A 12,776-nucleotide genomic window follows, 5' to 3' on the forward strand; every position below is an offset into this window, starting at 1 on the left:
TGAATGCTGTGTTATTGCATTGAACTTTTTGAAGGTGCAATTTTAAAATGTTTGGTTGTCAGATAAGATTTAAAATGATGCAAACCCACAGAGAGGAAAGAAGAGAACTAGAATAGCACGAGTACATATCGAAGAATACTAGCCAAGCTATTGATTCACGCTAAACTTATTGGATAGAATATTTACAAGCGACTGTATGGAATAGTGAAACTAGTTCTAAACACTTCATTATAATTTTATATACAAAGTTCACTATATAAAATTTGTGCTTGATATTTCCTCTGTTCTGCATTATGTCACTGTATATTACACCGCCCAATATCCAAACACAGCAGAATGAAACTACTCAATCATCGTCGATTATATTGAAGGAGAATTTTGACAGTAGATGTGGAATTCCGGAGATAATAGGGCCATATACCTGCGAAACATAACAGCTTACATGAGTTTTTCTCTAGAAAAAACAAAACAACATTGGATACTGGTGAATTAGAAACAAATTGCGTGATATATTAAGGTAAGAATCTAATTAATTGCAGCTTCTACAAAATTGTTGCACCTCGGAATTGTCATGAATCTGGTACAGTGGAACAGCAAGCAGCTTCAAGTGTCTTGGTACAACAAATTGCCTACTCACTGGTAGCCTAACCAAGAACACTTTTGTGCATTCCTGATGAGAAGATAAAAAGCCAATTAGGTACACATCCTACAATTTTTATACAGTTTGAAAGAACAGCTTGAAATGATGTACCTTAGGTCTACGTGAATTAGGCGGAGGATAGGGAAACGGTAAAGTTTCAAACTCGGACCTCCACCACATTCCGACGCACTCCCCAATCTAAATATTGAGAACACATGAATTTTCACTAAGTTCTCGGCATTATCCAACTAAGGAATAGTTTAAAAGCAAGAATTCTAGTTAATTCTACATAACAGCCATAAGCTTACCTGCCAATTATCATTTATCGCACAATCTTCGAGGGAGAGCATTCTTGAAAGCTTGCGTTTCAGCCCATCAACATCTGAAAAGAAATTTCACATTGATCCGAGTGCAAAAATTATCATAAATTCAAATTTGGACTATTTCTCTAGTTGCATTGAATCCTGAGTAGATTTTCAAGCTAGATGCATTTCGACAATTGGTTCTGCAAAGTCCCAAAGAACAGCCATACATTAAGATGAGAAAGTATTTATATTGGCTTCAGTCTAAAGACTCTAAACATGACCACATGGTTAAGATAGAATATCAGAATGTTAATCTGTTGTACCTTAATATAAACAATATCTGAGAACAGTTTTTCAAAAGCTTAATACGTGCCTCATGGTAAATATCCATACATACATCATCCTAATAATATAAAAAAAAGACACACATAGAAACATGGAAGATTAGGAACTTAAAAGCGATGTTTTAAGAAATTCCAATGACATCGTCAGTCGTCAGATGACTTGTTGATACACTTAATATATGATCAACAGCCTGTGTTTCTCTCTCTTCAGTTTTCATTAGCCTTCTAAATTGGAGTCCAACTCATAGATGACATTATACAGCAATTTGCATGTGATCTGCTTGATAGGTTTGAGATACAATATGACTTACTACTAGAAGTTTATATTCCAAAAAATATCACAAACCTTGTTCGCCAGGTCTTAGTCGGCCTCCAGGGAGTTTAAAGAAACAGTTCTTTACTTGCAACACCAGCACATGAGGATGCCGAAACAATTCAACCTGCATCCCAAAAACATCAAAATTATCCATTAGAGCATTTCTTTAAGTCGAACCTGGACTTCCGAAGAGAATGTTTTGGGATATTGAGCAACCTAAGTCTGGTATAGAGAACACAGAGTAAGTAAAGTCACATGGCAAAATTAAGCACGGACGCAAGTATTAGTAGAACAGCTGAACCAACAATAATGAAAACATGACAATATGAGTCCTCCAATTCAACTTAGGATCCGTATATAACATATTGTCTCCAATTCACCATTATTTACCAATCTTTAATTGGTTTATATCAGAGTGCTTAAGCAATCCGACACCGAACGTCCCCATGCCACCTCCCAAAGAGTTGAGCCAAAACACTACAAACCTAGCAAAATTAGATTTAGAATCAGACCAACAACCGAAAGGCCGATCTCATCGACCCCCCACATCCAGCTCATAGAACAGCTTCTCTCAGAAAGCCAAGCGAAGCGCGCAGCAACAAAACTGCTCTAGAATGATAAAGTTTGTTGAGCTGAGAATGAAGCATGAAAGCTACAGCTTCTAGGTTTTGTTGCAAACTAATTAAATATTTAATATTTTACGAAAGAACCTGTTCGTGCTCTTTTTGACAAGCTCCATCTGATTATAATACTATAGTAAACACATCTTATTCTTCGACATGATCAATTTTGATGTAACAGTAAACAAGCCAAAAACACAATTCAAACTCAAATGAGCCAATACTTAACGAAACAAATGATTCAGTGCTCTATAAGTATATTCCACTCATATGAACCCGAGAATCGCAATAACATAAATAAAGGGAAAAAAAAAGAAGAGAGAGAGAGAGAGAGAGGGATCGGACCAGGAGAACACCTAGGACGCAGGTCCTCAATCCATGGGAAGCAAAACTGTCAAAAAGTCAAAAAGTCACAACCAACCAAACACGACGCGCCGTGTAAGTGTTCGAGAAAATGCCCCAAAGAAAAAGTGATACGAGAGAGAGAGAGAGTGGGAGTACTTAGATTTGAGGCGTTGGATCCTGTCGAGGGGGTTCTCGTCCTTGTCGGGGAACGCGTCCTTGGCGCCGAAGTAGTAGCGACTCAGCGGGTATATCTCCACCGCCGCCGCGCTGTGGCCCGCCGCGTGCGCTCCCCCGTTCTCCATTTCTCTCGAAACGCGAAAACACTCGAACGCTCACCAACGAGAGGGGTTAAAAAAAACAAAAACAAAAAAACAAAAACGAAAAGAAACAGTGAGAAGGGGAGAGAGAGAGAGATTCGGGGTTGGGGTCGGGATCGGGTGGTGGGGTCGGGTCGGTGGAAAAGAGGCGACGACGTGGCGAGCGCATGGTCGGGGTCGGGAACCTAAGAAAAGTGAAGCGGTGCTGCGGATAAGAGAACTACGTGGACTCGAGAAACAAAGAGGACCCGTGCGCATCTAACACGTAACACGTTACTGCTATTATTACACTGCGGCCTCGCACACTAACAGCGTGATTCCTTTTCGTTTTAGTTTAAAGATGGCTACATACATTGTTTAGCAAATTGCTACGCCGACAAAGTACAAACAACTTTTATAACAGTTTTCCCCAATTCAAAATTTAATAATATTATCTTTTTACTAATTAAATAAGAGTACATAAACAAGTTCGTAAAATAATATAGTTTATTTATAAGCCTAGTATTACTTTTCTAGTTTAAAAGCACTTTCAATGAGTCATAATATAATATAAGGCATAAAAGCCTACGTCAATTTGTCGGTACTCAGCTGCCCGAAAGGGATCTTTTGCAAGAACCCAAAGCATTTTCCATCTAAAAAAGCCCAACGCATGATAAACTCCTCAAATTTCAGAGATTGAAAAGTATAGTTTCCATCTATATCACACAAATGCTTGGGGCATTCGGGGTTCAATGGCATGAGGAAGCCTCTATAAAACAGAAACTTATCGCACGATTTGCAATGAGCCAGTCCCATTAAAGTGGCCATGAGCAAGCTCTGCGACTTGATCAAAAGATGCACAAAGTGTGGGGCAAATACCGATTACATCCCCAGCATACTATACTTTTTCTACATTCTGATGAATACAATTTATCAAAATTGCACTGCACGGCTGCTTTTCTGACAATCCCAGAACTGATCTTTCAGCTACACCTCTCTTCATCTGGTTCGGATTGCGGAGACCTTCAGTTAATCATGCTTTCGAGGTTTTGTTCTTCTTCTTTGGGCGCGGCTCTTCAGAACTGGCAATGTATGATTCAGCTCTAACATTTTCGTGCTCTTGATACTTTTTGAAATCCTTTGTCTTTTTCTGCAATAAAAAGAACACGAGACGCAATGTGTGACGAAAGACATCGAGACTCAAACGCTATATGATCAGTTCAGACACCAACTACTACAACGTACAAACAGTAAAACAATACCCAAAAAAAAGTCACAGTACCAACCCAAGAAGGTGCTATCAACATAATATTTCATGGTGCTTTGTGTGTAATTATCTATCAAAAACTAGCAATTGCTTATGTACCTGTTAGTCCTTAAATTTTTTTCAGCTTCGCTATAACATTAGTCAAGTGATAAATAAAGTGAACTTACTATACATTTTTATTTCATGTTTCATAGGCAGCCATCAAACTCTAGAGGAATAAATGAAAGTTATAAGTTGTTGTAGCTTCATAATTGCAAATTTTGGCGCCTCAAAGGGCTTCATAAATGCAAATTTTGGCGCCTAAGGCTACATTTATGATTTAAAGTTTCTCAAGAGTAAATATCCGAAAAAGTAAATGCAGGACATACATACAGAGAAAGTAATAGTAAAACATTAGGTAGGCATAATTGACCCATTATATCAAAACAACAAAATGGAATGATTAAAAATTTTATTCCTTCAATCTACAAGTTGTTTGATAAGATTTTAAGCATATGACAAAAAAGAAAAAAAAAACCAACTAAATAATATACCTTTAAAGATTTCGCAATGGCAGCTACGTCCTTACTCTCCTCGTTAGTTATAGCAGAATCAGAAGCATGTGCAGGATTTTCCTGTATAAACTCAAAAAGGAGCATGTGAGAGGAAAAGATACTACGAAAAGAATAAATAACATGAACTACACAGCTTTCAGCATAATAGAAGGCCGCAAAATTTCAAAATTAACCTTTGGTGGAACAAATGCAGCCTCTCTCTTTCTCTTGTTTTCAGCTGCTTTTTCTGCCTGCTTCTCCAGCTTCTCTTGCCATTTCTTTGCTGATTTCTTTTTGTCACTTAGGAAATACTCACCACTTTCCAATTGAAGGTCAATCTGTAGTATTCAGGATTAAAAATTTATGGAACTCGCAAAGTTCACAGCAAAAAAAATCAAGAAAATGAGAACACAAAAAATAGCACAAATAAACCCAAGGATCACAAAATAGAAACATATCCCTAACCCACCTTGCTAGGTTGCTGAGGTGGAGGAAATGGTGTATATGGTTTCTTCTCCTTAGATTTGACTTTTCGTTGCTTAACATTCTTCCTGTACAACAATTAACATCAAATGCATTGAAAGACAGAAACACGGAGTAAATCATATTAATAAAATAATTCCTATGAATTAAACGATCATAATCTCCTTACTTCTTAAACTTTGGAAGGAACCTGTCCCAATTTTCATTTGCAAGAGCTGGATTTTTTGCAAGTTCTCGTTTCATTAGGAGAATCTGCATTGTGCAATAGACGACACCTGGTAAGTAAATCACAATATCTCTTACACTCGCTGCACCTTAAATCTGCAATAGTCACCTTGACGTGGTATACAGGATGCATCTTATTTTGAATGCAATCCTCCACGATCCTTCTGACTTGTTTAAGACCCTTAAATGGACCCATAGCTGCAACAGTGTTTCCCTTTCCCGAATTAAAATAAAATGAGAAAATTTGATTAGTTCTAGCTATACAGATAGTATAAGGTAAGAGAAGTGTCACAAATAAAAGAAAAAAAAAAGAGTATGACGATAAAAACAATACCTGAACCAGCACATAACACCCAGTCAAAATCTCAATGGCCTATAACAGAAAGGCAATAAAGATTTAGTGAACGAAATTACAAACTATTGATCATTGGCAAGAAGACAAACTGTCGATGGTTATCACGGAAGAAACAAACATGCCTTGAGGGTTGATAGATTGGGGCCTAAAAGACGTTCTCTCCTTTTCACAAATCGTTCCTGCAAGTAACACAATTTCCAAAATTAGTGGCTAGCAGATAGTTAGTACCAAAATATATAAATGAGAATTAAGCTTATCTTTCACTTCATGCTAAGTATTCTTATAATTAATCTCACAGATTGTCGAACTATGGCTAGACAGCATTTTGGCTGCAGCCTGCAACTGCTGCAGCAGATACTGTGCCAACGTGTAGTACAACAGAACCGGCATGCCTTGGCACAAGATTTTTAATGACTAATACAAGAAACAAGTTCTGGTCCAAAGTTAATTTTTATTTTTACTTTATTTTATTTTTTCTATAGGGTTTCCTCAAGGTTAGAAAAGAACCCTAAACATTATAAATCTACTGCCATGTTGTCAGCATGAAGGGCACTACAATGTTGCCCTGGTATCTGTTGCCTTTTGTTGACCAACAAAGGAAAAAGCAAATCCTTATTCTAGCAGAAAGAGGTGAAGTTGTGTTAACCAGTTTAGGAGTCCCTTTGTAATGTGTTTCAAAAAAATATGAAGTTTAATCCAGTGAAACTCAGAAACATGAAAAAACCTTGGTGGCTAATAAGTTACATCATTGGTGACAAACTATTTAGTAAGAGAATTGGCATTAATTATGTGTAGCTAAATATGGCCCTGACTAAGAGAATCAAGTCAACATCGTACAAAGATTAAAGCTTAGAGTTCACATTTTTATACCACATAGCTGGCGTGAGTGCACATGAATATAAGCAACAATCATCATCATTTTTTTTTACCAATGTTGTATAGAAACATAAAGAAGCAAAAATCTGATAAGCTATCTATGAAGCAAACAATGCTTTGTAGGAAGCTTATTTTTATCAGATGACTCTATTACAGTTCAATCTTTAATATCACACACAGCAAACAATCCTTCTATGTATGATCATCATATCATTCATCTAGCAAACTACTAATCTCAACAAGGCACTAGCGCATTATTGTTTCCAGACTACATGTAGTCCTACCTCCTTTCCAGTTATCTCTCACACACTGGCTCCCTTTAGACCAGCAGTCTCACCTAACCTAAAGTGTACATATTTATCACCTAACCTAAAGTGTACATATGTATTAATGTATCTTCTACCCAAGGTGTCATACATATTCAGAGCGAAAGATTGTATATTGCCAAATTCGGAACAAAAGAGAAGAAACTGAAGGGTATGAGAATGTGTTATCATAAAATAAAATATGAGGTGATATATTGTTAGTTAAATAATTACACATCCAACAAAGATTATCGCTGTCAGTAAGACCCTAGTTTATAAAATATTCTACATAGTTGTCTCTATCCTCTTATTTAAAAGAAGTTTTCTGCTCAATAAAGTCCATGTCCTTAGAAGCAATGACAGTATACCAAATTAATAGTTAAAAAGAAACATCCTACATCACGAGAACTAAAGACATAAAAATTTACGTACATACCTTATTGCGTTCGAGGTTACCAATCTTGATGATATCACATTGCATATCATCATTTAGTATCTTAATTGCCTGCAACATTAGAGCTATGGCAAGTTAAATAGGATTCCAGATGACAACAGTGCTAGCAAAAGACTTAGATCACAGTTAAATGTCAATTTTAAGCATTTTTTTCGTCAATTATAAAACTTATGCAAAGATTTAAAAACAAAAAGAACAAAGATGAAGTATATTAGCATTAAACAACATCCTAGAAATTACCAGACACAAAGTTATGAACTATAACAAGCAGTTATTGTCAAGAAATGAACACACCTGCGGTGCAGGGACACTCCTGGACAAAAGCTTTATTAGATCCCTAGCCTTAATAATGATGTAGGGGTCCCTAGTCTTCACAGTGGTTGAAACAGTCATGGAACCCTCAACCTACAGAAATAATGTTGCTCAGAGCCTTAGACCATAAACCAAAAAAGTTCAAACTAAAAAAGTAACGTGCCGCCATGAGACACATAAAGCATAAGCACGTATGTCAAGAATACCAAAACATTCATGGAAATTTATTTCCTACCAAATTGAGCTCACATGAAATGCCACACTCCTTCAGTGCACTTTTCACCATTGGCCACGCTTCTTGCAAGTACTTTTCTGTTAAAGAAGAAGAAAGCAATTCGGAGAAGTCACACAGGTCATGGCAAATTGGACACAATCAAACTTTTAAAGGAAAGGTTTATTCAAGACATAAGAATAAATATTCTCCTTCTAAATTCAAAATTTGGAGAAAAGTTTTCGCAGCAAAACTACAACCATAATCTCCAACTAGCCTTGAATTATTCGATAAAACCTGCTGAAAACCTTGCGATAGCTGGTTTGCTCTAATTCGAGTCATATTATCTATAAGGGAAATAGAAGAATTGTTTTATCTAACAAGAGCAAAAATTCATCATCACAGGTTAAAGTAAACAAAAAACAATCAGGATTAAATAAAACAGAATCTACTACATAAGTTGGTCATTAGATATATTGATAGTAACAGGCAAAATTGCAGCAAAGCATTATTTGAAGTTATTTAACTCAAACTAGATACTTAGCAGTCCAATTACATACGTCTTTCAACTAAACGCAAAACTGAAACATATTTGTACAATAAACATCTGGAGAACAATGCATCATCTCAAGAGAAAGAACACAGCAAATGCAGCATGAACAGTTTGCGAGATTCGAATCTACGGGCCTGTTTGGCCCTGCCGTAGGGCGTAGTGCTTTTGACAAAGTGCTGTTTAAGTAGTGCTATGTAAAAAAGCGCTATATAATAATCCTCCTCTCAGTGGCCTCTCTCTGCAGCATAGTAGAATCCAGAAGCTGAAAAACACAGGAGAGGAAGAGGGGGGGAGATTAACGATTACCTCGTATTTAGGAAGAGGTGGAGAAGGAGCTCACTTCGAGCATGCCCCCCTCGTTCCATGAGGGTCGAATTCTCGATCTTCCAACGGTCGATGTTAGGGTCCTCGTCCCACGGTTCGGCTTGTCGTGCTTCCCCTTATGCTTCTTCCCCCGCGCTCGCGCCTCGCCCCGATCCGGCTCCATGGATGGTCGCGGTGTAGGAGTAGGTGGTTCGACTAGGGGTTTGTGATCGCGAACACGATTGGTGTCGATTAGGGTTTTCGCGGAGATGTAGGAGAGGAGCCTCATCCTACGAGGGCGATCCGAATGAGAAATAGCAAAGGCGCGCAGTTTGGGCATATAAGGCCGTTAGGCTTATAAACCTGAACTGAGGGGCCATTACCCACAATCGACCTTTATATGTTTGGACGCTGGTACACGCGACACACTTTCTTTTAAAATAATTCTTAGATTCTTAGATAATAATATACATGCAAAATAATTATATTTTTAGGAAAACTTTAAAAAACCCCCTGTGTTTCTGTGTTTCTCTTTTCACTTTAGTACCCTGTGGTTTAAAACGTATCAATTTCCCCCCCGTGGTTTCGTTTTTCTCTTTTTGTTATCAATTTTATTATTATTTTTTTCTTAAATCAGTGACAAAGTTAAAATTAAAGGATACTAAAGTGAATATTCGATAAATATAGATGGTTATCTGAAGTTTTTTGTATATAATTTAACAAAATATTAACGAAAAAGCTTCCGAAAAGATAAAAATGAAACCACAGGGAGGCAAATTGATACGTTTTAAACCACAGGGTGCTAAAGTGAGAATGCACGAAACCACAGGGGGGTTTTTGAAGTTTTCCCTTTTTTTTATATGTAATTTTTCTTTAAACACATCAAAATTAAAAAATAAAATAAATTTATGTCAACAAAAAAAAATTTTATTGCTAGAAAAAACATTGCCATAGTCTAAAACTTACGGAAGTGTCGCTATTTTTTCTATAAGGAGACGACACCAATAAAAGCTCCCGCAAATTACTCTTTTTTCCTACCCCTTCGCCGTCCCCGTACGTCACTCATTCGCCGCTACATAAACATATCCACCCAAATTCTCTCAAGCTCCCTCTCTCGCTCTCTCGCTCTTCAATCGCTCATAGGTAAGGATTTTTCAACCAATTCGTATGCTTTTATTCGATTTAGGTTGCAAGATTTGTAGAATTGGGATCATAATTCGATTGATTTGCTAGAAATTACGCTAAATTTGTGCACGCATGTGCAATTTTTCTTTATTGTGACAGTGATCTTTGGGGTTTTTGATAACTTGGATGGAAATATTTTAGTTGGAGTCCTTTTGGGTTGTTTTTTTCTCACCAAATTCTTTGCTTAACTTGGTTTGTATTAGCGTCACTGAAATTTTCAATTGATGAAGGTATAATTCTATGTATGGATGTGTAATTCAAAAGTAAAGGGACAACTTTGAGTTTGAGAATCTTTGCTGAATAGTTAACAGTAGTATTTAATGGTTGAATATGGAATGTTGTAGAGAATTTTGGACAACTCTCAACAACTTTGTGATTTTACTTTGTGATTCTGGAACTGCAAGCCATTTTTTGCATAACTTGTCATTTGAGAAATCCTTGATAGAAATTATTTTTGTGAGATGGCTCTTGGCCTAATGTAAGCAAGTATAGACTATAGAGTTGCTTAAATACCTTCCAACATCATTACTACGTTAAAGGTGTGATCAGGGTATCATACAAGCCGAGTTGCCGGAAACAGTGTAGTAAACACTTAATTTAGTTGCTTGAGTTTGAAACTAATATCAATTTTGTTTGCATCTTGAAAGTTTCTTACTGTCTCGCATACGATAAATTACACAATTTGAATCATGCTGTTTTCTAGAAATTTTCTCTTCTGAAAATGTCTGTGTTGAATATCCTTAAGCTAACAAGCTTGCAGAAAGATAACAAGATTTTGACGTAATGTTGTAGATTTTCTCACCCTTACAAATGTCACTGGCAGTATATCCAATTGCCTTGCTATGTTGTTATAGATTATACCTTTCTTCCTCTTTGTTTTCTTCTTTATGTATCGTTGGATTAACTTTGCTGTCATCTAAAGTATCGTTGTAACATCAGTTATTCGGTTTTTCCATACAATTATCCTTGGTATCGAAATCCGAAGTTCATATTTTACTGTTGACCCCGTGCCAGAATCACTGATAGTGCTTAGACGCTTTCAGCAGGTTTTGAAGCTGTGAGGCGATCAAAGACTCAGATATAAAAGCGTAATCTTCATGGAACTTGGTAGCTTTTTCCTCTCTTTGGATTTTCCATTCTTTTTCTTTTGTTATAGTAATAATAACTTATGGTGAGTTTTTATCTTTTGCGTGATGCTGTTTTCCATTTCTCTGAACTCAAAATGGTATGTAAGAAATTTAGAAACAGTGGTGATGCTGGCTTTCACTTGTTTGCTGTCATTTCTGCACAAAGTCTGGGATATGAAATGCTTGTCATTGTAAATCCATGATATGTGCAATGATCTTAAAGCGAGTAAACTCAATGAATGAATCATGAATCATGATTATTCTCTTAAATTGCCCTTCGCAACCTTTCCACTTATGGCTAACAAAATATGTTCCTTTGCAGCAAATTAGTCAAATTGAACTTATCAGTCAAAGCGGCGATTTTGGATGAATGCTTATAAATCTTTATCTGAAAATATGCAAATGGTTTATTTGCCACATACTTTTGAATGATTATTGGATTTACTCAAATTCAGGGCAACTTTCTGATGCCAAGGACTCTGGCGTGAATTATACATTGTTAAGAGATGAAGAAACATTGCATGCGGGGATATTCGACAAGCCCCTTCCTTGTTTTGGCTGTGGGTTAGGATGGTTTTCGTGAGTGTGCCGTGCCATCCTCCTCTTTTACTATCTCCATTCTTTAGTGTCATGCTAACATTACTCTTATCCAGTTTCCTTGTAGGATTTCTTTGCCCCTTGTTCTGGTATTACGCTACAGTTCTGTATTTGTGCAATCACTATCGCAAGGATCCTAGAGAGCGAGCTGGACTTGCAGCTTCTGCAATAGCAGTAAAGCTCTCTCTCTCTCTCTCTCTCTCTCTCTCTCTCTCTCTATGTTGCGAAAAAATTGGCGTTCCCGAGTTATCTGAGAATAGGGCAATTTGACCAGAGCGACTACTTCTAACTCTTCTTGGCTGCATTTGGCAGAACACTTACATAGGCTTATTTAGCTGCCGCAGCAGTGCAGTTCCTGTGTCTGCAATCATTATTTAGAAGTCATTTACTTCTGAAAGTGCAACTTTAGTTGTTCTACTTAGTGAGTGCTTGCTTTATTGGATTATAAGCATTGTTTTTTCACCAATCTTTTTTAATCTGCAGGCATCGATATGTACAGTTGCTGCCTTCATCACTACAATTGCCATCTTGATATAAGCTGATAGCAAAATCTCTCCGGCCGGACCCCTGTTTTTTCTAGTCAAAAGTTTTATATGGAAATATTGATATCATACAGCATTTTGTTTATAAGTCTCTTGTATGGTAATTTTCTTTGTGCATAATTATCAACTTAATTGGGAAGGATGATATGAAATTTATATCAAATCCGAAACCGGGTTATGGGTTGTTTTTACAATTGTTTCTACTGGCCATGTCAACATTTGTTTTCAATTCTGAATATAACTTACTGTTTTATTTAATCTGTATGAAGTTTGTGCTAATAATATATTTAAGATCCTCTTGATTACTAATAACTAAAATAAAATTTAAATTTATTGCTTTGCTCTACGGGTTGACATTCACCGGGTCAGCTTTGTTAGAGCCGGAACGTGTTCATGTAATATCAATTATATTGTAATCAACATTAGTCCTAAGTTTTTAATTTTCACTGTATGAGAATTAGAATTGGGAAGTGATTATTCCTGGCAAAACTTGCTCTATCAATGTCAGCCCTTTTCCGCTTCTGGGGCTCAGATTATTGCAATTTTAAACCACAGCAGAGATTTTGTATACGGGGATGTTAA

The 12,776-nt window shown here is 36.7% G+C and overlaps 3 protein-coding genes across 4 annotated transcripts; 1 reads left to right on the plus strand and 2 right to left on the minus strand.

The window, feature by feature from the left end:
• LOC109717449 (pre-mRNA cleavage factor Im 25 kDa subunit 1) lies at window positions 127-2,957 on the minus strand. Its single transcript, XM_020243248.1, has 7 exons — window positions 2,727-2,957; window positions 2,571-2,616; window positions 1,636-1,729; window positions 949-1,022; window positions 752-838; window positions 560-670; window positions 127-421 (listed from the first exon to the last, which is right to left on the minus strand). The coding sequence occupies exons 1-7, from the start codon at window positions 2,870-2,872 to the stop codon at window positions 347-349; spliced, it is 633 nt and encodes a 210-aa protein (XP_020098837.1). The 5' UTR covers window positions 2,873-2,957; the 3' UTR covers window positions 127-346.
• LOC109717450 (KRR1 small subunit processome component-like) lies at window positions 3,521-9,060 on the minus strand. Its single transcript, XM_020243249.1, is given in 14 exon segments — window positions 3,521-4,016; window positions 4,667-4,747; window positions 4,861-5,004; window positions 5,136-5,217; window positions 5,319-5,401; window positions 5,484-5,588; window positions 5,709-5,747; window positions 5,852-5,908; window positions 7,347-7,415; window positions 7,659-7,769; window positions 7,912-7,988; window positions 8,747-8,817; window positions 8,819-8,861; window positions 8,864-9,060. Coding segments are annotated over 14 exon segments (1,248 nt in total). The 5' UTR covers window positions 9,033-9,060; the 3' UTR covers window positions 3,521-3,899.
• On the plus strand, window positions 9,735-12,388 carry LOC109716978 (60S ribosomal protein L18a-like protein). Of its 2 annotated transcripts, none has more exons than XM_020242612.1 (5): window positions 9,735-9,886; window positions 10,972-11,035; window positions 11,511-11,634; window positions 11,709-11,826; window positions 12,136-12,388. In XM_020242612.1, exons 2-5 carry the CDS (start codon window positions 11,026-11,028, stop codon window positions 12,187-12,189), a joined length of 306 nt encoding a protein of 101 aa, XP_020098201.1. In that variant the 5' UTR covers window positions 9,735-9,886; window positions 10,972-11,025; the 3' UTR covers window positions 12,190-12,388. The 2 variants fall into 2 exon arrangements, with proteins under 2 accessions (XP_020098201.1, XP_020098200.1); XM_020242611.1 differs by having other exon boundaries at window positions 9,736-9,886; window positions 10,975-11,035.

Source organism: Ananas comosus, linkage group 11 (assembly GCF_001540865.1).
Source record: "Ananas comosus cultivar F153 linkage group 11, ASM154086v1, whole genome shotgun sequence".
NCBI lineage: Eukaryota > Viridiplantae > Streptophyta > Magnoliopsida > Poales > Bromeliaceae > Ananas > Ananas comosus.